Source organism: Drosophila hydei, unplaced genomic scaffold (assembly GCF_003285905.1).
Source record: "Drosophila hydei strain 15085-1641.00,03,60 unplaced genomic scaffold, DhydRS2 tig00000343-arrow-arrow-pilon, whole genome shotgun sequence".
Lineage (NCBI taxonomy): Eukaryota > Metazoa > Arthropoda > Insecta > Diptera > Drosophilidae > Drosophila > Drosophila hydei.
Window position 1 is genome coordinate 22308 of NW_022045713.1, and position 25526 is coordinate 47833.

General features: G+C 40.9%; 3 protein-coding genes across 5 annotated transcripts; 2 read left to right on the forward strand and 1 right to left on the reverse strand.

Annotated features, from left to right (window-relative positions):
* Positions 1-21: 21 nt before the first annotated feature.
* On the forward strand, positions 22-23561 carry LOC111596585 (serine-rich adhesin for platelets). Of its 3 annotated transcripts, none has more exons than XM_023310860.2 (7): positions 22-214; positions 12438-12521; positions 21457-21545; positions 21606-22167; positions 22234-22753; positions 22814-22993; positions 23076-23561. In XM_023310860.2, the coding sequence occupies exons 3-7, from the start codon at positions 21497-21499 to the stop codon at positions 23184-23186; spliced, it is 1422 nt and encodes a 473-aa protein (XP_023166628.2). In that variant the 5' UTR covers positions 22-214; positions 12438-12521; positions 21457-21496; the 3' UTR covers positions 23187-23561. The 3 variants fall into 3 exon arrangements, with proteins under 3 accessions (XP_023166628.2, XP_023166630.2, XP_023166629.2); XM_023310862.2 differs by having other exon boundaries at positions 22814-22987; XM_023310861.2 differs by lacking the exon at positions 22-214 and adding an exon at positions 786-809.
* On the forward strand, positions 13206-14738 carry LOC111596587 (ras guanine nucleotide exchange factor P-like). The gene is made up of 2 exons (XM_023310865.2): positions 13206-13684; positions 13753-14738. Exons 1-2 carry the CDS (start codon positions 13298-13300, stop codon positions 14689-14691), a joined length of 1326 nt encoding a protein of 441 aa, XP_023166633.2. The 5' UTR covers positions 13206-13297; the 3' UTR covers positions 14692-14738.
* Positions 16351-18389, reverse strand: LOC111596586. Its single transcript, XM_023310864.2, has 2 exons — positions 16975-18389; positions 16351-16835 (listed from the first exon to the last, which is right to left on the reverse strand). Exons 1-2 carry the CDS (start codon positions 18253-18255, stop codon positions 16719-16721), a joined length of 1398 nt encoding a protein of 465 aa, XP_023166632.2. The 5' UTR covers positions 18256-18389; the 3' UTR covers positions 16351-16718.
* Positions 23562-25526: the final 1965 nt, after the last annotated feature.

Here is a 25526-nt window from a genome sequence, read left to right on the forward strand (position 1 = left end):
TGGGCCAACAGTATGTCGATAACGATTAGCCGCCCGCCGTTAGTTACAGAAGAAAACACAATACCGACCGAATCGGACGTACAGCGGACCGCGACCGTTGCGCGCGTTTAAAGTGTGTGATTATTTTTTTTGTTGTTTTGCGTGCAATTTGACGCGCGCGAATATTTGTAAATTGTTTGTTGGTTAACAAATAAAAAAAATGGAATAAATAAAAGTGAGTTAACATCATGCGCTATTGTCAATGTGTTTTAACTGAAATTTTGGACCGCTTTGCATTAACTTATGGCCAAAAGGCTCGACCTATACACTTGCCGATGTGAGTTGACTTTTGAATTGAACTGCTGCTGCGGCTGCTGCTGCTGCCAGTGTCCAACCTAATTAGCGCACGCTGCTGCTATTTACACTTTGTATCCTAGGGAGACAGATACACATGCCGTTGCTGCACTATCAGCAGGGTGTGTTCCTGCCTGTGCCTTTTCGCTCGTGCTTCTGTGTGCGTATGTGTGTGTATTTGTGTGTGGGGACGTGAACCTGTGCTAAAAATCAATAAAGCACGCTCGTGCAAAAGTCAAACAACAAAGAGACGGCAAGTCCTGCTCCTGTTTCGCTCACACTTTCCTATTTAGATATAAACACATGTGCGTGTGAGTTTTCTCGTACATTTCTTTAATTCTTTTTGTTTCGTATTTTTTTCTGTTTTTGCCCCTTTGTGTTTGTGCTGCCAAGAAGGACGAGAACAAAAAATAAAATCCGCAGCAATTAGAGAACTTAGCAATTATGCGCGCCGCTTTGTGCAATTGAAATTGCAGGTAATTTCACACATGCTTGTAATTGTTTTTAATAATTACATATACGTATATATATATATATATATATAATATATACATATTGCGCTTAGTGCATCAGCAGCGGGCACAACAATAAGCGCTAAAATAATAAAACACCGTTAAATGCGCGCGCCTACTTAGTCGAGCGTGTCCAAAGCACCCAAAGCATTAAAACCCGTTGCTTTCTTGTTGTTGTTGACTTTAAGTAGTTCTTGTTATTGTTGTTGTTATTATTGTTGTTGCTGTTGCTGTTGTGGCAGCTGGCAATTGCAAACAACGCAATTGGAAACGCACTTAGCAACGGAACAACAAAACAAAAAATTTTTGCCTGGGCAGCCGGATTTTTGCCTTTAAACTCTGCAGCTCCTTGCCTCAAAATATATGCATAAATCCTTGCTGCTTTGGCAACCAGACGAGTTTAATGAATTCGTTTCAGCCATAATTGATGTCTAAGTATATTGAAAATACCAGCTACCAAGCCAAGCTACCCTTCATTTGCATGCTAAATGAGGTCAAGTGTTCGAGCTCTTGCAATTGGGTCACAGTTCGGAATGAAACCCTCTTAAGACCCATTCCAGATTGAGTTCTGTGCACTGCTATTTCGATTTCTATACTATATGCTTGTATGTATATATATGTATATATATACTATACTATATGGGAGTTACTTAATCTAAGCTTTATATAGATTTTAAAAAATGATAATGTACTCTCAGATCTTTCTCACTTGCTTATAATTTTGGTAGTAAATCCAATAAATTTGACAATATTATATTATTCCAACCAGCATAATCTATATTTACTTATATTTGCAAAGTTAGAGCATTCAAAGTGCGATGCGTTAAGCATTCTTACAGATTGCTTTTGCTTTTGCTTTTGCTTTTTGTTGCTCTGTTGTCTTTTTGTCATGTGTGTAAATTGACTGGAGTTGGTTTATTTGTTGTCAAAAAACAGCTAACAACAACAATTGAAATAGTTATTATATTTAAGCATTTTACTATGAGCCTTCTGAATGTTTGCTGCTGCTGTCGGGCATAATTAAAAATGCAGTTTTGCGCGCCGTTTAGCTGGCTTTACAGTTAGATATAGCAGTTCTAAATTACAGTGTTAATTCACTAAACACATTGTAATAAATAATTAAGTCTTGAAGTCTATCATGCACTGATTCAGATTCTGATTCGAATTCAGATGCCAAAACACGAACAAAAGACGCAGCAAAACAATATTTCGTATCAGTTAACGCTACTATCTAACATACTAATTGACTATAGTCTATATCAGGCAGTATATCTATCAGCTGACATGTGCCAATGGCTTTTATCTAATCAGCGAAGACTTCTCTGTTGAGTCATCGCTGTTGCAAAAGTCGCAGATAGCTGCAAAACTGATTACAGTAGTCGCTCGTTAAATCGAATGCATTAGTTCTTAAAGTGATTTGCTCAAAAATAACATTCGATGACTTTTCAGACTTATTTGTCAGGCAAAGATATATAATATTATTATACACATTTTGAAAGCCAAATGCGGCTTGTTCATGACTTAATTCCACTTCAGCTGACTTAACTTGGCTTGGCGATCATCAGGCCAAGTTAATTTCCCATGTTGCCGTCCAGTACCTGCAGCCTGTGTGCCTGTATATGTGTGTGTGTGTATAGAACAAACGAAAAGTCGATAAACCAGTTTGTGACTTGACTCCGGTGGTAAGTGGAATCAAAACATTTAAGGCACAATGCTGGCTAGGGAAAAAGATTCTGTTTGGATTGGGAAGCGTAGCAGCAGCAGCAGCAGCAGCAACAGCAACAACTTCCTCATCGCATTTTCATTCAATGTTTTTCACGCTGCGCAATTTTGAAAGTCGAACGCGTAGAAAAATGTTGCAAGATAGCGACAGAGAAACAGATAGAGAGAGAGAGAGAGAGAGAGAGAGAGTGAGATGGGAAAAAACTTGATTGACGTTATAATGCATATAGCGCATTTAATTGAATCACCTGGTTACATGGCTGACCTCGGAGCTGATCCCCTGCAAAGCTAGCTCAACAATGACCCCTAAATAAGTCAGCTTTAAGCGTTTTCCTGTAAACTGCTATTTAAGGCTTGAAAAATTATTGATACATAAAAGCGAATAAAAATACAAATTATAAAAAGCTATATAATATTGACTGACTAAACTTATAAGGATCGCAAAGCCTAATGATTATGAGAATCGCATAGAAAGGTGATAGTTATTAGTTATTATTGGCTGTGAGAGTGTGTAGGAGATGACAGAAACGAGAGAGAATGAGAGCAGGAAGCGATGTATCAAAGTGGGAGGAATAGGAATAGGACACTTGATGATGAAGATAAGACTAAGAGAATCGCATAGAAAGGCGAAAGGTAGCTGAGTGGCTGTGAGAGTGTGTAGGAGATGGCAGATAGTAGAAAGAATGAGAGCAGGAATCGAGGCAGGAATAGGGTTGGCAAGCTAAAGAAGCTGCAATAAACGAGAAGAGCGAGTGATGGAGACAGAAAAGGGTAAGCGAGAGAGAAACAATTCTGTTTAGGTCAGACATTGTGAGCTTGTAGCAATACCTTATTCACTGAGCGTTTCAGGTATTTTCATTTAAGGATTCAAAAACAAAAGTCTCAGCTTAAGGTTTGTATGTCAAGTGCTTCAATGTCTAGAGCGACACGTTCGTAACCAAAGACAAGTTAACTAAATAAAAACAAAAAACAACAAAAACAATATGTGTAATGTAGTGTATGTACGGACGAGCGCTGTGGATGTGAATGGAGTGGCATTTGGCGTTGCTTGATCTGCGGCTGGAGGTTGTCGGGGGCTCAGATGGCCGAATGTGTACTTAACAAAAAAGGTGCCAAAGCAAAATGAAAACAAATTAATAATTATTGACAACAGAAACAACAGTGTTTTTTTGGTGTCTATTTACCAATTGTGTTTGTTTATTACTCGTCCGTTTATCGTATTGTTCACTTCCTTGTCTCGACTCGACTCGATTCGACTTTGAACTTGACTTCGGCCTAAGATGGTTTTGCAGCTGGAGTTGAAGTTGAGCCTTGGACTTGAAGTTGACGATTGGAATGGGAATCGAAATTGGCATTGGAGAACGTGCCCTCTTGGCCTTGCCTTGGTGCTGTCTTAGGCTTAACATCATCTGCAGCAAGGCTGGCGGATGATTAGATATGCTGCACATATATCCATACAACCCCGTGACCCAAATGCCACATAATCGGTGCAGCAACTGCAACAATTTGCGCGGCTCTCGGCGAATATTCAAAGCGACTGCAAAAACAACAAAAGCCGAGTTAATAAATGAAAAGAAAAAAACAAACCGCACAATGGCCAAGCACCAGGCATGGAAATTATTTAGCTCCACAAATTGTGTCAGCGGCAACAAAAGCACGTGCCACAAGCCACACAAAACACATCTACATACATACACATTTTATATTGTTCAATAATTAAAGTCGTATGCAGCAACAATAGCAATTATCCACTAGCTAAATATAGATGTAATTATACCTAGCTTCGGGATGGAATGGAAAACTGATAAGTTCAATAAGACTCGAATCGAATTTCGCATTCTTAGAATAAATAGCTCAAATGCAGAAATCTCGACTTCATGCTTAGACTTCTTCCTGACTATGTGCATATACATTTATTTATATATATATATGTTCATATATGTATCTCGTATTCGACAAAATCGGTTTGATATTCAGTTCCATATACGTGTCAATGTAAAGTCTTCAAGTCTGGTTGCCTGCAATTTCGTTGTTTATTTCTTAACAATCTGATGACACACGTTTAACGAATTATCAGATTTTTAATCTCTATAATCGACACGTTCACATAAAGAATACAATATGACGATGGCAAGTTAATATATTTAATGGGCGCCTGCACAACTCTGACCTTCATTGCATACATATATAAATATATATAGATATTTATTTATGCCTTAAGCGAAACCATTTAGAATACAAATATGGCTTGGCTTATATTGTGGCGTGTAGTTGTTGTCTGGGGTCAACTGCTGTAGGAAAGTGTATACAAAGTTTTGCATAAGAAAACTTTCCTTGTGTTGCTGCGAGCGTGTCATTGTTGCTGTTGCTGATGCCATAATATTGCGTGCGCATCTATATCTGTATCTGTATCTATATCTGTATCTTTATGCGAGCCGCACAGTTGCTTTAAGACAATGTCACTGGCAGCAGTCAGGCAGTCAGGCAGCCAAGCAGTCAAGCAGCTTCGGCTGCACGCCAGTGTTATATTTGAAGCCTCGGCGATTACAGATGGTTGGCGCTCGTTGATCATCATGAGGTTCGCTTATGATAAACGTTATGACTACGACTGTGACCGTCGGGATGATGACTAGCGGCGAATCAGTCGATCGCAACAGATGCCTAAAAACGTTGATGCTATTCATTATGGGAATATCGCCTTGAAGAGGCTGTAGCACGCTGTTGCAGCTTATCAATTGCAACAGCAGCGTTTTGTTGTGGCCGGAAGACAATGGACGGTCCACAATAGCCCCACAGCTTTGGCCATTTGTATGCACATTTGTCACATTTCACGCCTCCAAAATGGAATTCAAATGCGATTGCCAATGCAGCACATCGAACTTATATTTATGTTTATTTATGCTAATCATTATTAACGCATCTCAACTGGCATTCAGGGCTGAGTTGTGTAAATGGTAAATACAATTTATGAATATGCAGTGACTAGTCGAGAAATGACTTTACAACTGTAAACCACGATTCAAGCCAGAAGCAATCGCATTCGGAGATCATTCAGAGGGTTCAAATTTGTTCACTGAACAGAAAGGTTTCCCAACACACTAAGTTTAGATGCAAATTCGCGTTGCCAGCGATTTTTCTGGATTGGTTTACAGTATTCTAATTGCGCAATCGTTTTCGGCTCTTTCCCCCAGTCTTCCCAGTGACTAAAGTAAATTTTAGCTTTTTGTTTGGCAGAAGACAGCTCTTAGCTGATGATACTAACGGCTGCTTCAGTGCTGCACCGCTGCCGTGTCATTTGCATTTCCGCTGGAAAAAGAATCACTTAGCATCATTTGGTTGAATAATGTCTGTTAACTGTATTGTGCTGTACTGTTATTGCAATGGCAAACGGCTAAGCAATTTATCCTCTGTCGCTTATACAATGCCAGTGCAGCAATAGTGTAAAAATTAGCTTAGCTTACATTTCACTCTAAACATTTAATGAGGCTGCCTTCGTCGCCCGCCGCTGCCGCCCTCTTTCCACTCAGACAGTCAGCCATGGACGCCCTGTCGCTATGTTGCATAATTGTTGTTAAGCCGTCAATTCAATTGACGTTACTCATACGTCCCGTTGTGCGGATGTCGTGTGTGGATGTGCGATTGTCTGTCTGCCTATGTGAGTGTGTGTGTATGTGTGTGTAAATTAGTGCACATCCAATGCCTTTTACAGCTTTCTTTCGCACCGAAAACTACACACACTAACGATGCCAAAGAAAATTTGTGATTTTAGTCAAAATTCTTCAGCTGCTTCCTTTAAAGTTATTCAAATAAATAAAATATATATGTATATTTATTGTTTCACTTTTATTATATCTAACCTTCGTTCGTACAGCTGGGAATAGATGCGATCAGAGTTTGCTTATATTTCACTCAGCCTAGAGAAAAGTTATGCAAATTCCCTTCAGCTAGTTATGCTCGATGTTAGGGTATGCAATGCGTCATAGTCGCTTCTTGCCTATGACTAGTTTAGTGAATGCTCTTTATTTGATTTTTACTTTGTTTTCATTGTTGTTGGTTTGCTGCGTCTATCTATTTTTTTCTTTATTTTTGCAACAAAGGCAAAATTGACGTTAATTTGTGGCAGACGCGAAAGCATTTGGCATTATTTCCACAAATATTTCGTTACATATAAAGCGGGAAAAAGGTATTTTTATTGCAATTGTTGTTGCTCTAATTGTTTTTGTTGTTGTTAATTTTTATTGCATTGTTTAGCTGTTGTTCGATAAATTTGATTCGTGTGATTAATTGATCGATATGCACTGATTTTGCATATAGCACTTTCACTTGAACATATCCAGTGATTCGGTAAATCGATGAAAAGTGTTTTCAAATATTCACAAATAATTTCCACAAAAAAAGTAAAAGAAAAAGAAAGAGAAAAAATGGCTGGGCTTATGAAACCCAATGCAAGGGGTTTCCTTTCCACATCCCATTGGCATTGATTAATGGGCGGCTCATAAATTTATTTATCCAGCGCGCTGCGTGCTTGGAGATCTGCCAAAAGCAATTTGATGCCGCTCACACACACACACACACACACTGATACACACACACACAATCAGCATACATATGAAGACTTATAGTACACAGAAATACTTTATTTTTTGGCATAGATTTTCGGTCGAATTTCCAGCCAACAATGCAAATAATATGGACATAACATCGAAACCGTTCCCTTAAATATATACTTTATATATATAAATACTATAAAATGTATGTATTTGGTTGAATTGGAAGCAGAGTTACGAGCACGTGTGTAAACAATATTTACAAAGTTGTTGAACTCACTTCTGGCTCTCGCTGCTAGCACAAGGATGGAGCCTCGCCCAAATGCAACGACCTAAACCGATTGATGGCAATTATATTTTGAAATGCGGGAGATCTGAAGTTAAATCAAGATATCTTGACTAAGAAGTAAATTGTGATAACTTATAACGGAAAGAGAACTTACTTGCAGCAAAGCATTAAGTCAATTTGATGAATATTACATATGTACTGCAGACTGATGAGATTTCAGCTCATACTCTAGAGATTAGAAGTATCAGTAAGCCAAGAAGAAGAGAGAGAGAGAGAAATAAAGTGAGTTAGAGATAGAGAAAGAGATAATGATAGAGATAGAGATAGAGATAGAGATAGAGATAGAGATAGACATAGAGATACAGATACAGATACAGATACAGATACAGGTACAGATACATATACAGATACATATACATATACATATACATATACATATACATATACATATACATATATATACAGATACAGATACATATACAGATACAGGTACAGTTACAGTTACAGTTACAGATACAGATATATTCATTCATATTCACATATAAAAGCTGCTTTAAGTTTCGTCTGTTTAACCTGGGAGCATACACATCTTATTATATTTATACGCCTAGGTATTCATGGTTAATTATCGTTTAAGCAACGTCTGATTTTGATCTCACGGATGCAATTACAGGCACTTCCCTAAATGTTTCGACGGGTAATATCCGCATAGGCTAGGCGCAAAGGCAGAGACCTAGGCAGAGGCAACAGCCGGAACTACCATTTACGTCTCTATTTAGACCGTGATCATATTGTAATCGTGGTAGATACAGCTCCATATAACATATAGTATATGATGGCAACAGGCTTTGTTGCTTGTTGCTTGTTTGTTGTTGCATGTTTGCTGGCAGCTAGTCGAGCGTATGGCGATTTATGCATCTCTCCTATGATGGCAAGATGAACGGAGATGGCGTAAATATTAAATTAAGTAATTACAATTAATTATAATAAATTATGCTGCATTATAATACAATGTGAAGCTGTCTGTGTCGCTGTCGCTGTTGCTGTCGCTCATTATGTCACTCTGACAATTAGATTACCAGCATGTTTGAAAATATAATTTTCTTTTGTTGCCAACTCCACAGTGTCGAGAAAACGCTTTTCGAAAGTAACCCGGGCCCGCCCGCTGCCTAAGTAGTGCAATTAACGAATACCGAACACCGAATACCGAAAGTAAAAGTGTGCAAACCTCAGAGGCGCTGCAAAGGGTTTGCATGTGCCAACAGATACTATCTGTTCAGATGAATGGGCCGGCGTATCCAATTAGCCGAACACTTTTGCATAACGTGACCAGCTGCTGGCCAGCAATGCCATGAGGTATGGCTAGACACATACGCTATGTATCTCCAATTGCCATTTGGCTTGCGTGCAAATCAATAACATATAGATGTGGATGCCATGCCAAGTCAATGAGCTTCAGTAAATGAAAGTTGCAGCTGGTTGCAGTTCATTTCGCTGCTGATGGCATGCACCTTGAGAATCGACATGATTCTCATGATATGCTGCTGGCGCCAGCGTCTGCCCTCAAACAAACAAGCAACAGCAACAGCAACAGCAACAGCTTCAACTTCAACTCCCCGTTTCAGCTTTAGCTTTAGTATCATGTGTCACTGTCAGCCATGGCGTAGCTGGCTAACCTTCAATCTTACGTTTAGCTTACTGGCGACTGCTTCAAGCTTACTGCTGACTGCTGACTGCTGACCGGCTATGACGTCAATGGCTTTGTTCTGACGCTCTACGTGATGTATGCGCAATCTGAGCGCCAGGTCATGTAATCACGACGGCCAGACCAGCCGTAGCGGTAAATGCGAGCTACATACATCTTGTCATGCAGAATGCATGCATGTATCTGCATATGTATGTATGTCTGTCTACTGAGGTTGTAGCATGCAGTTAAGCATATTATAATTGGTGTATTTAATTCGTTTTTAAATCAAATACTTCACAATTAAATTGTTCAAGTGTTGGAAAACGCATTAACATTCACAAATATGAAACGAACTAAGTAAGCAACGCGATTTATCAATCTATTATATATTAAATCTATTATAAGTTTCTGTTTCTGTTTGAATACTTAGCAATTTTGTAAGCTTAAGTGTTGAACAGTGTTTTCAGAAACAGTGTTGTACAATGTGCAATCATTTTTATGTAATAAGACCAACTACAGTTATGTCTCATTTAGATAGTTTCTGATTTTTAGTGTTAAAAACGATTGCAAACAGTGTTGTTAAACATATTTGTGATAACAATTTCGTCATTGAAATATTTTGTAGCTGAATCTGTAGTGTGTTGATATTTAACTTAATTTTCTGCTGACTGCAAATAGTGTTGTTAAGGATATTTTTAATTAAAATATCGTCATTGACATATTTTCCTAATTTTCTGCTGATTTTATAGTGTTAGAAAACGATTGCAAACAGTGTTGTTAAACATATTTTTAATTAAAATAGCGCCATTGACATATTTTCCTAATTTTCTGCTGATTTTATAGTGTTAGAAAACGATTGCAAACAGTGTTGTTAAGAATACTTTTTATTAGAATGTCGTCATTGACATATTATTTTAATTTTCTGCTGAATTTACAGTGTTAGAAATATTTGTAATTACAATTTCGAAATGCCCAAACGAATTGTTCATAAAATGCATTCAGACTGACGCTGTTATACAACACTGTTACAAGCCCAGTAGCACGTACATTAGTAGATGCGTTGAGGGCTTGGGTGTTTCATAAGCGTGCATATTTGACTGGCATTATTCTAACTGGGCTCAGGCTGGGCGTGTGCTTTGTGTGTTGGATTGGCAAGGGAATTGCATAATTTATTGCCTCTGTCTGGGCTTAAGCACTTAATTAGGGTTATTAAAAATATTTGGCAAATGTGGAAGTCGTTGTCGAGGCTGTCGTCGTTTTTGTTGTCCAAGTCCAAGTCGTCACCATCAGCATCATCATTTGCACATGCTTATTTAACAATTTGCGTTTCGTGTTTGGTTGGGTTGAGCTTTTTGTGTTTGTGCAGTGGAATTTGCCTGTTCGGATATTGGCAATTCGGAGGCGCAGGCTTCATTAGCGTGAGGCCTGTGCCAATGGTAAACAACTAGCTGAATTGTTGCTGTTGCTGTTGTTGCTTGAAGTTGAATGAACGCAAACTCTGCAAATCATTTGCCAGCAACGAACGATACGAAACAATTAAGTGGTAATGACATTTGAGTAGCCTTAATGACTCCATTTTGCCGCATTCAGCTTGACTGATGGATGTTTGGGCGTTTGACGAGTCTCTTAAGTGGTCTCTCTTAGCAGTCTCTTGCCACTTACCACTGGTCACTAAGTGCTGCCACAAGCCACTAACGCGCGCTCAACTCTTTTGCTCCCCCTCCTCTGCCCCATCAGGTTGTAGCTTACCTGATATCGGCTTATCAATGCCGCATTGCAAAAGTGTGTCAGCTAGTCGGTTTAATCAACGGATCGTCAATTAGGCGACCCCATTGAATGGCGGCGCTGACGTTGCGGGTGTATTTCATCTATTAATTCTAAGCACGCAACACACACACACACACACTTCTTTGTATTCATGAGTGTTTAGCTAAAAGCTACAGTTGCGGACAAAAGTCTGCAGACTTCACACTGCTATAGTCCGTCTCTATAGACAGACCTACCTTACTATATTATAGCTTACGTATCTATCTATAGGCTTTGAGTTGGTTTGTCTTTATATAAATTTATTAAGTTTATTAAGTCACATAACTTTATCAGATATTTCAGTTCTTTTGGTGCTTTTTAATATAATCCTTCCCATTTAATTATGCTAAGTGTATTGAATTACGTACGTTGACTTTTGCCTGGCACTGTGCGGAAATTAGATTTGCATGTTGTGGCGCTGTTTGTGAGAATCGCATCCAAATTCGGACAACCTGAGCCGATGTTTGACTGCCGTTGTGCATGTTTTACTTTCTCAACAGTCTGAGCTGCCTAAAAAAGTCGTCCGGCCTTTGTCGTATATGTGAATGAGATGTGTTTAAATACACTTAGATACACACACACACACATGCACATTCAAATATATATTTATTTTGAGTCAATTTCGTTTACGTTTTGTTTTTGTTTTTGTTATTTGTGGGGCGCGGCCGTCAAGTTCTCACCGTAGCATTATTATTGCCCAACCCATTTTGGAATTGCGTTTTAGGTTTTAACTCTCCATTGATGCACACCCGCCTAAATGGCAGTTTAATTTAATTTCAGCTGAAATATATGCGGCTAAAAGCGCTTGGCATGTAAATCAAATCATGTCCATAAATGTAAACCAGTTAAGCGTGTGTATTTTAATTGCGCGAAGATGAATCAGATTTATTCTTATTAGATATAAGTAGCGCCTGGTAACAGTTGCTTAAGCTGTTTGCCTTATGCATCACTGAGAATACATTTAGTCCAGAAGATATCTATTATCTATTTAAGGTTGATATCACTACTGACTAGAGCGAGTTTTCATGTGAATAAGGTTCTCAGCTAGAAGGGAGCAGTCAAGTTGAGCTCACAATAACTTTCCCTTCAACGCTTTTCTGACTTGGGTCTATTAGACTGTCTATAAGGTGTATCTATTGCAGCTGTGCCCATAATCTAATTGCAGTTTATGGCAGCTGGCGCTGCGTATGCATAATTATGTATACGCGTGCAGTCAAAAATGAGGTTTACACCTCTTTTTTTCAATAATTGTTCAAGTTTAGGCGCTTTTGTGCTTTGGCAATGGTGAACTCGAGCTGCGTAAGTGCGCCACGCACTGGTTCAGAATTACTCAAAAGGTATAAAAACATATTTAATTATTCCGTTTGAAGGGCATTTGGGAAACTGAACCTAAGCTGCAAGCCATGCTGCTCCACCTGAGTGCCGGCTTAGCCGAGTGTGTCCAAGTCAATATCAGAGCAAAGATCAAACTGTTTTATAACCCAAACATTGCTGATTGTAAATATTATTACTTATGCAGACCACATTTTGTGCCCTTTCAGTTGAAGATTTAAGCGGAAGCCCAATTTGGTACCAGCAGCAGCAGCAGCAGCAATCAAGCACTAAAGCCGCGCAGGAGCGAAACTGTAAGTACACACACATACATATACAAATGCATGTCACGAATTTGCTGGAGGTGTGGCACATCCGCAAGTTTGCCAATCTTCAGACGCCAGACAATGGCCAGCTCCACAATCATAACCATAACAATAACAGTAGGCAAAGGCGGTACTGAATATGCACACACACACACACACACACACACACACATGTGTGTAGCTAGCTTCGTTTCCATTGCGTTGCATTGCGAAATGAGTCGACGCCTATTCAGACCTTTGCCATTGTTGACTGACACAGCAAAAAGCCGACTGCAATTGCATAAAAGTTGCAAATATGCAGATTCTCACAGTTTCGGAAACTCCAATCACAATCAACACCACGCACCATGCGATGTAAACGAATAGAAAATGCCCTTTAATCACTTTTGGCAATGCTGAAGACGATTAAACTCTATGCTAAGAATGTTGGCTTAAGTGTTAAGTGTTGGCTTAAGGGTTCAATGAGCCGAAAGATAAATAGAAGATATATCGTGTACTCTATATTAAGCACGCTTACATAGGTAACCTCGTGTCATGGTAGCTGTTGCCTAATGCTAAAACAGAACGACATATTCAAGCTCATTTAACGCATTCTTCTATGTTTAATGAGCTGTCGGCTGAGCAGTAAGCCTTGCCTTTCGAATGTGCTGTCAAATGTTGTTTGCCTGTTGGCGGCCACAGTGTGTTGACAGCTCTATCTGGTTGTAACTAAAACCAAATTAACTTATTTTGTAAGATCGAAAATTAACAAAAGCGCAGCAAATATGTTAAATGCCGGCAAAAGTGCAGCGAACCGAAATTATGCTGGCAACGCCAATGTTAGTGCATCAGCCCATAGAGTGACCGAAGCTCTGAAAGATATGAACATCCGTGTCAGTTCTGGCGAGAACATGGCACAATCTATGCCGGCAGGCGTTCAGCTGCTCACAAATCCATTAGAACGTGATTCGGAGCGAAAGGCAAAACTCCTGCAGGAGCATGAGCAGAAACCGGAGCATCTGCAGCAGCAACAGCAACAGCAGCAACAGCAACAGCAACAGCAGCAGCAGCAGCAGCGGCAGCATCGGCAGCCGCCGCCGTTTCACCATAATCAGAACTCAACACAAAAAAAACCACAAAATATTCAGGCTGAAGCCAAGAAACGTCGCCAGGTAAGCAGCAGCAGCTGATAGCTTTGATACGAGCAGTGCGTACTAATCATGTGTGCCCGTTCCCCAAGATGGGTCCGCTGCCGGGCGCTGCGAATCAGTGGTACGCGCTCAGCCATCGCGTGCATAAGCGCGGCACCACAATCGAGATGATGTACACTGGCATGGCCGTGCCGGAGCCGAAAGGGCCGCCGCTAGGCTTGAATGCCATACCGGGGGTAACGCACGTCACCATGAATCAGCCGGTGGGCGTGTTGCCGAGCATTAAATATAGTACGCCCGACATGCCATCCCTGATAAATGCCATGGACTTCTTTAGGAGACCCGAGTGCCATCAGCCCTCTCGCGACATGGGGCCCAGCACGACCATTCAGGTCATACCTAAAGACGACAATAACAATATCAATACACACAACATCGATTCCATTGAGGTGGTGCCACTGGGCTGCGCACAGGCTGCACCACTGAAGCGCAGCTCCTTGAACGTTGCCTTCCAAAGCTACAGCTTGATGCAACTGGAAGTGGATGAAGGCAAGTCCACGGAGCCCGGCCGTGTCGTCATGGATGCGCAAATATCGCCCACATACATGCTCACCGCACATCAGCAGCTGCGTCTCCAAGCCGCCATTATGCAGGAGAACGTGCCGCTTTCGGATGCCCTGATGCCCATCGTAGAGGATTTGTACGAGGAGCACGAGCGGCTACATAATGCCGGGTACCGCTTACTGCCAGCTCCGACAATGCCGCCCTATGGCACCATGAAATTTCACTATGTCCAGCCGCCAGTGTTCGGCTGCTCCAAGAGCACGTCCTGTGCTCCGCCGTACATCGTGGAGATGCCGCGTAGCCAGACGGCGATGAATATGAAGCATGGCCCGACTGGACATCAGCGACCCAATATTAATACCGACGTGGGCTCCACAATAATGGCTCTGGACAAGTATGGCAACTATAAGGCTATGGTGCTTGAGGAATGGGGCAAAATGAAGAAGGGCCAGCAGCCAAAGTAAACACTATTCGATACGAAGCAATTCCAACAAGGAGATAAATATCAAGTGAAAAAGATATTTATTTCATTTACCTTTGTTTAATGTATGTATTTGTGTTTGTATTTGTTAAAGCTAAATTTTATTTAATAAAATTGCTTTCGGCGTAGATTTCTATGAAATAAATTTTGGGATAAATAATAGGGAATAAGACGACTTCGTGGAATTCCTGCTGTATTTATATTGAAAACTTGCTTTGTTCCTTCAATTAAAACACGTCGTTTCATCACTCCCCATTCAATTTCACTTTCATTCAATGACAAAGAAAATGCGACAAATCAGAAAAGTGAAAGAAGTGCCGAAAAGTACAACTCAGTGTCATTTGTTTGGCCCAAAGAGTTTCGTTTTCTAATATTACCAAATATTACGAATACAATATTTTTTGGCCAACAGCAGCAAAGACAATTTGATTGGGCTCCACAGCTGGCGAATACTTGGCCAAAAGCACACAACGAGAGCCCAGCAATGGCATTGCCAAATGTAGCTCAGTGTTAAGCCAAAGCGGGCGAATTGCTTTGTATTATAACTGCCATAGATGTGATGGGAATTGTACAAAAATGGTTCACATCTAGCTTCAGAGACGTTCTACCTGGCCTATCAACAGTGCCACTGCTTATGCTACTTGAAATTGGTTTTGTATTATAATATGAGAAGCTTCGTCCATTCTATACAATATTTATTTGTATAGCCTTAGCCGGGACGACCTGTTTTGTCGACTTTAGTTCATTACTATTATTATTTATATTATTTTTATTTTAAACTACCTCAACCTCGAATAATAATTGATATTGATTAATAATAAATGAGTTTTAATTTTATATACCACTATTCAAAAATATTTGTATTTTTATTATAATTTTTTATTGCCTACTCTTTTTATTTTACTTTTTCATATTATCTTTGAATTAATGATTTATTTCATATTTTTAATTTTATTATTATTTATATTTTTATTATCATTAATTTTATTTATTTTTTGCTATTATTATTATCATTATTATTATAATTGTTACTAATATGATATTGATTAATTTTTTTACATTATTATTATTGAAATTGCTGATTTATTTATATTTGAGATTTTATTATTATTTATATTTTTCACATTATTTTTATTTGATTTTGCTATTATTATTTAATATTATATTTATATTATTATTATTTGTATTATCACTAAGCTTTGCGCCTTGTGTTCAGCCTGATATATTTCTCACATTTGTTAATATTACCTAAGCTTACACAGACTTAATCATGCCACATAGGATGAAGCTACTAGTTAAACAATGCTCAAAAACGCTTTGCTGTCAAATGAAAATGTTTCAGCTGATTTGGCTTATCAGTGGGCTATAGCTAGGTCATTTTATTAAAGATCGGACGTTCCTTTGCAGCTTTGGCCCTTTTTGTCTTGCTAGAGTGAAATCCGACGACATAAATTTCGCTTTGCTCTCAGGCCCGACGCTTTCGATTTGCTTGCAGTAAAATGGGAGTTGTTTGTTATTTAAGTGAAATGTCAAATCACATACCCACAGCAGCCGCCACGCCACAAATGTAGAAATCTGCTTGGGAAATGCAAAAACCAAGCGGCACAAACGTACGAAATAAAATGAGTTAATTGTTATTGTTATTGTTTATCTTGGGGGAAAAAGGCGGTCGAAGCGGGCGAGATATACAAGCAGAAAAAACCAATTATTTGGCATTGATGTGGAATTTTTGTAGTCTTAGGTTTGTAAAGTCGAAGGAGGCCACGAGTCAGCCTAATAATGTACGATAAATAATTTTTGTATACTACTTTACTTGAACAGGAAATCAGTACACTTCAAGGAAGGGCAACCGTTAACAGCAATAATTGAGACGAACGAATCGTTGAGATCAATTCTCACCAAAGACACACACTAATCATATTTTTGTAGACTTTTGAATATTTTGCGGAACACATCATCTCTAATTGGGGGGCAACATGCCATTTAAATAGTATATATAAGTATGATAAATCAAGCAGGGCTGACGTTCTTATAAAAGAATAACTGCATATCTTCGATTGGCCGATTCTCTTCAAGCAGGCGATCCAGCTTAAGAACTGGAAGCTTAAAGTACCAATAGTCGGCATACTGAAGTCGAGAAAACAGATAATAAATATAAGTTAAGAACTGATATACACACATATATATATATATATATATATACATATATACATACATATATATATATATATATATATATAATACATTGGCCGTCTTCTGTACCCACCGTGTCCTGATAATCTTTGCTTATGGTATCGCAGCGGCTAAGAATAATGCTAATGGGATAATCGAGCTTCTCACTGCATCGTATACGATAAATGCCGTGCAGCACTTTGCCGGTAAGCTGTGGACAGTCGATTAGGTAGAGCTCGGAGAGGCTCGGACACTTTTTGATCACATCAAGCAGCTGATACTCCTTGAGATCCGGACAGCCGCTCAATACCAAATAATTTTCTACTCGTGGCATGTTCAGTTCAGTTATCTCGCGATCATGGAAACAGCAATTGTTCAGCACCAGACCTTGCAGCCGGCTGCAGCGTCCCAGGCCAGCATCGCGCAGCCAGTGCGGCCCGTCAAAGCTCGCGCAATTCACTTGAACAATCTCAATGACGGTCGACTTGGCGTCCAGCACATATCGCAGACAGTCGATGGTCATCTCGGGATTTTGGCCGGCAAAAGTCAGCTCCAGCAAATGCAGTGCGGGCAATGCCAAGACTTGTTCGCGAGCCTGCATAAAGAGCACCATGGGCAGCGAGATGTCCTGCAGGCGGTGGCAACCGGTGATGCCTTGCAGACTTGGCGGTGCCGTTTTGCACTTGATGAACAGTCGTTTCAGCTGCTTGCAGCGCTCCAGAATGCCTGTGAGGGCCGATTGGGCCACTTCGCCATTCAGCACCAGCAGCTCCAGCTGTGGGAACTGCTCAATAAAGTGTACCTGCACCTCGCAATGCACCTTGAGGCGACGAAGATTGCGCAGCATTTTCGGCAAGGCATGCAGTGGCCATTGTGGCATCATTGAGCCGCCCAGGACCGCAGCGATGCCCACGACCCTGCCGAGTCCGGCATCGCCTGCTCCCGTGTCACGTTGTTGTCGCTTGGACTTTGCTTTGGGCGTAGGCTCCTGGCTGAGCAACAGCTCGCAGTGCTGTACATTGTTGAGTGACTTGACTCCGGCACGTTCCAGCACATTGAGATTCTCCTGGAGGCGATCCGCTGTGAAATACACATACCGAAAATTATCCATCATGTTGTTGAGAAAGTAGCTCAGTGAATCGCCGCTCAGTTCCTGGTCCAGCTGCCGGAAGTCCAGGCGCTTATGTGTGCTCCGCCAGATGCTATCGCAGACCTGTTGCACCTCCTGATGGTTACGATAGAGTACTATCTGATCGCCCATCGGTAGCTTGATGATCAGCTGACGCAACTTGCGATAAGCCGGATCATGCTCCTTCTTGCTGGCGGTACTCGAGGCGCCGCCCTGCGGCACCTTCGAGGGTTGAACAAGTTCCATCGAAAAATTTACCTTTTTCCCCACTGCAGCAAATACCACGAAAGCCAATAAAAAGTTTTAGATTTTGTGAAATGTCAGTTACACGTGTTTACTTGTGTTTGTTGTTGTCGAATATACATGAATTTCTAAAAGTAAATGACTCCATGCCCGACTGTAGCCAAGCGCCAAGCCTGCTTCGACCAGCGGTCGACAGCCAGTCACACAACAATGGAGCCTAGAATTCCTTATACCCTGCCAGCCACTGGAAGTGAATTCAACTGCAGCCGCTCTATCGACGGAAGCCTCCCATCAAATGTGTTCGGTTTATAAATTTGCTCACATTTTCCGTTTCGCTTTTCGCTTTTCCATACAACATTACAGTTCCCTATCAACTAATGTTTTCTGCCTTGTCAGAGAACTGTGACTGTGCAGAGTATCGAGCGTTGCAGTGTCTCGCCTTGAGGGCACTCTCAACTAGAGTTCTTGTTCTAGCTTGTTGCACTTGACTTGCGTCCAAGTGCTAAGCTACTAAATATACATATCTCAAGTAAGTGCTTAGGCCAGCCGCTGCCTCCCACCCTGCCCTTCCCGCTGCCTCCCACGCCCAGCCTCCCCTATTTCAGATGTCTGTTTTCCAGTGACATCGCGTGCGCCGCGGCTGACATTAGAAAGTGAGCGTGAACTTTCCCATTGTTGTTTGTTGTTGCTGTCGCGCACGACATTGCTAGCCGCATTATTGCTGTGCCAGTGTGCAAGGTGTACAGATGGTGTGTGCCACGCCCCTTGTGCTACGTCTTATTTTGGTATTTGCATAATATGTATACCAACCTGCATTTAATTGTTGCCATTTGGCCAGACGGCTTTTCAATTTGCATTGTTGTTTCTTGAAGGTTGCATTTGTTTTTCTCTCTCTCTTAATTGCAGTTACCGACACACACACACACACACACACACACACACAGAGACAGTTGTTGAGCTGCACTTGTGCCAGTTTTTGTTTGTAGTTTACTTTCGCATATGAAAGTGCATCTGTTTCGCTTTTGCTTTTGTGTTTCGCTTATAGCTCGAGTCCCATGCCGCCCCAAGGGCCCAAAGAGCCCTAAATGAGATTGTGAAATGGCTTCCACTGGTCTTAGCCACTCGAACTGACCTGCCCGTTCGGCCTTGAGTTCATTTGAAGTGTCTATAGCTTGTAATTAGACCCAATCATTGGCTACCTTTGCTACCTTTGCCATCATTTCACTATGATTGCCAATCATTTTGTTATTTGGAATTGTTGTCAAAGATTTCTGCCATAAGAAAATTCAATTGAATTAGGATTTCGAATTTGAAAGCTATTTTCAGATTTGATTTAATAGTTTTAGCTTTGCTCACATCAAAGCTAATCAAATTTAGCATTTAATGAAAGCTTTCACCTTGCTCAACATATTTTAATAGGAATTATACACATATATATATATATATATATATATATATGATACTATATCAAGTATCAACAATATACAGTATTCATAGAAAAGTAAAGTTAATTTTTACACTTTACGAGAAATTGAAAGATACATAGAGTAGATGCTTGGTGCTACTATTTGTGTACTTATTAATGTCTATATATGAAATATAAGTTTGTTTGTTGAAGAAGACAAAAGAAAACAAACGCATTCAATTTACATAAGGCCTTCTTGAAATTGCTGCTCCAGCTGCTGTGTCTAGGGGCGTTGCTCATGCGCGTTCCGCTTTTGCGCTTCTGGTGCGGCATCACCTTAACGCCAGTTGCTCCTCCAACAAGCGCGTCTCTTGTCTGCTGTCGGCTGTCTGTTGTCTCTCCGCTCGTTTGGTGTCATTCGTTACGGTGTGCGGTCTTTGTTTTGTTTGTTTATACACATACTTCGCAGTTTGGGCAACAATTGTGCTGTTTTATTTGTTATTATTCTTTATGGCTTTGTATTCAATTTGTGAGCTGTAGAATATGATGACAGCAACAATTTTTGGCTGACCTTTAACGCCTCGTGCTATGCATAAAGTGTCGCCCATAATGCTAAATGTTTAATGTGCCACGCTGCGTATACGTAATATGGCATCGCAGTGGCGCGTCCACATGTCAAGAGCGTCGCATGGCTCGTGGCCCTGTGACGTCAAAGGCTGAAACCAGTCCAATGAGGTCAATGTGGGTCAAAGTTGATATGGCTGATATGACTGTCAATAGGCAGGCGCACCCACACACCCACACACACACACACACACGCATTTACTATCTTATCGAGCCCACTTTTAGAGTAATTTTCAACGGGCCTGGTTTGTGTAGACATTAACCCAGAAAAATACACAAAATTGGGAGTACGTACATAGTTTTTAGGGCAAGCACACACAATGCCAAATTAGAGCAGCATAAATGGGTCAGCCAGACTATGGGATACCGTGTGTTGGATAACAGATATGTTGGAACACTATTTGACTATACAGTCAAATATAGCTGTGCCATGTGTCTACAAAAAAAAACTAAGCAATGAATTCAGTCTTAAATCAATTTGGCTTTTCACTGCCAGCATCAGCCAAACTTGTTACAGGGTATAAAGCTAAGTGAGCAAAAAGTTGGTCGACGGCTCCAAAAAGCGTAACGAAAATAATATATATAAATATATATATATCTGTGATGTTGATGTTGCTGGATTCTGGCACAACAAAGATGGCATGCTAATTTTTGAGTACAAGAGGCGGCTATTTATGACTTGACTTTAATTTGCCAGCTTACAGCTCGTAGTGGGCGTCACGACATAAATACATGTATTTAGAACGGGATAAAGACACATTTGGTCATGTGTCATCTGCCAGTGCGAGTCGTCGACCTTCGTTGAGTGCCAGGGGGGAGGCGGTTCGCCACCAAAATTGGCAATGCCTGGTCGGGCCTGGCCTGATCGGGCCTGGTCATGGGCCGCACAGTGAAGTGCCCAGCGAAACTTGTTTTTAGCAGAATGTAAAGCACTTCCACGACTGTTCAATGACTCGATGACTTCATCGTAGCTACTGCAAGTATTCCACGCTCTCTCTATCTCTCGCTCTTTCGCTGCCACCTCTCTGGCTTGAATGCTTGTGTTAGCGTCTGCCTTCTGTGATGCTGACTCACAAGGCGGATGAGCAATGATTGCTGCTGGGTTTTCTTAAGTGCGATCGACGCTTGTTAACATATGAGCTCGCATTCAATTGTTTCCTTTATTTATCTTACAGCTGCGCATTGTCGCCTCGAGGCCACAGCACGTGCCGCATCATGACTTTCTACTGGTGGTCGCATTGGTTCTGGGTAACCTGCCTGAGTGGTAAGTCTCTTCGGCAATCTTTTCACATAGTCTTGAAGCTGAAACGTTTCCCTTTTACAGTGGTCCTACTGCCCAATGGCATCATGCATGTGCACACATATCCCAGTCACGAGATTAGCCTAGAATCAACTACACAGCAGGAGGAGCGTATGCTGCAGCGGACGGAAGCAACGAGCCATGATGCTGACGGCCGTCGACACACAACGAAGCTATATCAGACCACATCCAGCCAAACATGGGCGACGGTCACACAGCGCAATATCATGGATTTGACTATTAAAACGACGCCAGCGGCCAAAGTAACTCCCGCTGTTTATGCAGACGACAGCCTGCCGGAGAGTGTCGATGACATGGAAGGGCCCTTCTCGGATGCCATTGATGATAATGATGATGACGGTGGTGTTGAGAATGATGATGACGACGTCGACAACGAGGGCAATACGGATACTGCAGATATGGACGACGGCGACAAGGAGAATGACGAGGCAACTGTTAAGCTAACGCTGTCACACAATCAGTTCGAGTTTAAGCGCTCGGCAGACTTTGCGTCGGCGCCAGCAAGCCCTGCCGTTCTGCCATCCGCGCCACTGAACAACTATACGAATTTTAGTCGTAGCACAAGGTAAGCGCGTCATGTGAACATGACTCAAGCACCAATTGGCTTTATCTAACCGTTCATATTACGCAGTACAAATACCAATAGCAACAGCAGCAGCATCGCTTGCAACTCCACGTGCATGGCAGCTGCTTCCAAGGCCAGTGGCGCCGCCGTTAACACAACAATTGTGGCAACATCCACGTTAGCTGCTGCAGCAGCGGCAGCAGTCACAACAACTAAAACCACAACAGCAACATCATCAACAACGACATCAACAACGAGCCCGCCAACGAATAGCACCGGCCAAGCCGTGCCCGCAACGCCCTCGACGCCAAAGATCAACACCGAATGGCTATCCGATGAGCTGCAGCGAGTGTCGTTCACATTGGAGAACGCCAACAAGGAGGATGAACTGCGACGAGCTGAAAGCGAACATCGTTCGCGCAAATCCAAAGTTTTGTCCGCCGAATATAAGCACGTCAATCGCTATATCAACTACTCGAGCGACACAAAGAGCCTTCTAACACGCTCCGCATCGGCGGCACCCAGCATCTCTGGTTACGACGCCGCGGATGAGGGCAACATATCCTCCGAGGCGCTGGCCATTCAAGTGAGCATTGTGTTGTTGCTTCCATTGGAATTTCTTGATTATCTTCTTTTCGGTTCTTAGCGCACCTATTTCCTCGATGCTGGCGCCATCTCGGCCATTTGCTTTACGGTTTTTGGCATTTGCTGTACGGTGGGCACAATTGGAATTGTGCTGTATCGTCGGCGATATGTTAATAAGCCCCAGGCGCTAAGCGAGCCAGACTCGAGCGTTTACATCGATGATAGCACGATGCGTGTAAGTGTAAGGATTCGTTGGCCAATTGCCTGCGGGCGTGTGCAATATGTGTCCGACTAACTGATTCTGTCTTGTTTTTTATTTTTAGGATAACTCGGACGAGATGTATAGTCTGGACAATGACTCATTCCTCAACTCCCTGGAGGCAATGACAATACAGAACTATTGGACGGACACGGTCAAACATACAAAGCTTTAATTTCGAATGTCTGTTGTGGAAGCCTTCCTTCATGGTCTCGTCTCATCCGTTCATCCATATGTTCAGTACTTCCATTCTGTCCTCTATAGCGACCTATCCTTCACACAACAAACAACAACAAACACACATCATAATCATTAAGTAGGCGTCAAAGAGCGCAGTGTAGCATTTAAGAAGGGCCCTCCCGACAGGGCCAGATGTATGTATTTACTAATTGATAGGCATTCGTGCAGCTCAAAGGGCTTGTAGGCGACCAAACGAGCAACTAGTGTTAAGCCAACTACCAAAATTATGTTTAGTACGTCTATATAATATATACTTTAAGGGCGCAATGTTATTTGCATAGTTTTAACTGTTGATACTGTCTGTCTGCAAATTGAATATTGAAGGATTTTCTTTAAGTACACATTCATATTTCTGTATATTCGTATTATGTATATGTATATGTATGTGTGTATGCATGTATGTATGTGTGACAGCTTTCCAGGCTTATTTTTATTCTCAATAATTTCAGTTTAGTTCGACTTACTTTCTCTTTAATATACTCGTTTACTGTAGTAACTTAACTTAATATTTATATTTTAATATTTATGCAATTCTAATTTTAATATTGTTGAGTATTTTTCAAATAACTTTATTTCGTTTCTTTCTAGTTTCGTGATTAATATACAGTAGGGAGCAAAAGTGTTTCCATAGTTGACACTTTCAACTTTGTGAGTCGATAATTTCTAAACGAATGAAGCAAATCAAAAAAACTTTTTTTTCCAATAATATGTATTCAATTCTTAACAAATTGACGTATATAACAAAAACAAAACTTAATCAGCTAAATATTTAAACAAAGAAAACTGAAACAAAACGCATGTGTACAATTTTGCACCTTCCGATATTCTTACTTTGGTTTGATTTCTTAATTCTCTTATCGGCAATACACATGCAGTTTTACCCTTATATGTTTTATTTATGCATTCTACACTTTTATGATCCAGGAATCCACGTGTTTCTTATTATTTGAAGTAGATTTGTTAATTTTAGCAATTAGTCTACAAAGTACCGCGAAAAAATGAAGAAGCGTTCGTCAGATGTCGAAAATAGTATTATTAGCCTAACTGAAAGTGGCTGTTCGACTCGTAGTACTTCAGATCAGCTTAATATTTTTCATTCAGCGGTGTCCGAAGTCCAGAAAAGACGCAATGGTACATCCAAAAACACTATTAAAGGCCGCAAACGACTCTTAAAGGACTCTGACGCCAGACTTATGGGAACTGATAAGTTCCTAACACCGAAGAAGGCATCTATGGACATAGGGAAAGACGTGAGTCGGCGGGTGGCTAGAAGAGCACTACCTAAGGTTGGATATGTGGCAAGTGTGAAACAAAATAAACCAGCTCTATCCGAGAAGAATGTCAAGGGTCGATTGAAATTCGCCCGGGAACACAAGAACTGGACTGTAGATGATTGGAAACGTTTTATCTGGTCGGATGAATCCAAGTTCAACCGTTTTCAATCAAATGGCACGCAATACTATTGGCACAGGTCCGGGGAAAAGCTTCAAAAACACCATGTGAAGCAAACCGTTTAGCATGGAGGAGGCAATGTCAAAGTTTGGGGATGCTTTACTTGGTGGCACATTGGACCATTGCATAAAATTGATGGTATAATGTTAAAAGAAGACAATCTAAATATTTTGAAAACCTGTCTACCCAATTTTCTGGACAAGTGTGCATACCCCGTAAAGGAAATCATTTTTCATCAAGATGGGGATCCGACGCACACTGCCAAAACTGTCCGCGAATGGTTACAAAACCAAGATTTTATGCTGATGGAGTGGCCAGCTAAAAGTCCCGAACTCAATCCGATTGAGAACCTGTGGTCAATCGTGAAGCGACGGCTCGGGCAATATCAATCAATGCCATCCAACCTAGACGATCTTTGGAAGCGTGTAGAACTGAAGTGGAACCGAGTTCCAAAGGAAACCATAGAAAAGTTGGTCGAGAGTATGCCAAACTGAATAAAAAATGTAATAGCTAATAAGGGCCTGTGGACAAAATATTGATTTAGAATCATATCAAATTTTTTTCACTGAAGGTGCAAAATTGTACACATGCGTTTTGTTTCAGTTTTCTTTGTTTGAATATTTTACTGATTATTTTTTGTTTTTGTTATATACGTCAATTTGTTAAGAATTGAATACATATTATTGGAAAAAAAAGTTTTTTTGATTTGCTTCATTCGTTTAGAAATTATCGACTCACAAAGTTGAAAGTGTCAACTATGGAAACACTTTTGCTCCCTACTGTATATGTAATATTTATACAATTTCGATTTGTGTCTGTCCAA

Excerpts from the sequence above, each read along its gene's own strand:
- LOC111596587 (XM_023310865.2), top strand. The coding sequence starts at position 13,298 with ATGTTAAATGCCGGCAAAAGTGCAGCGAACCGAAATTATGCTGGCAAC. Across the intron at positions 13,685-13,752 it reads AAGCCAAGAAACGTCGCCAG|ATGGGTCCGCTGCCGGGCGC; the intron begins GTAAGCAGCAGC and ends CCGTTCCCCAAG.
- LOC111596585 (XM_023310860.2), top strand. The coding sequence starts at position 21,497 with ATGACTTTCTACTGGTGGTCGCATTGGTTCTGGGTAACCTGCCTGAGT. Across the intron at positions 22,168-22,233 it reads AATTTTAGTCGTAGCACAAG|TACAAATACCAATAGCAACA; the intron begins GTAAGCGCGTCA and ends CATATTACGCAG. Across the intron at positions 22,994-23,075 it reads ATAGCACGATGCGTGTAAGT|GATAACTCGGACGAGATGTA; the intron begins GTAAGGATTCGT and ends TTTTATTTTTAG.
- LOC111596586 (XM_023310864.2), bottom strand. The coding sequence starts at position 18,255 with ATGGAACTTGTTCAACCCTCGAAGGTGCCGCAGGGCGGCGCCTCGAGT. Across the intron at positions 16,836-16,974 it reads GCAAAGATTATCAGGACACG|TATGCCGACTATTGGTACTT; the intron begins GTGGGTACAGAA and ends TCTCGACTTCAG.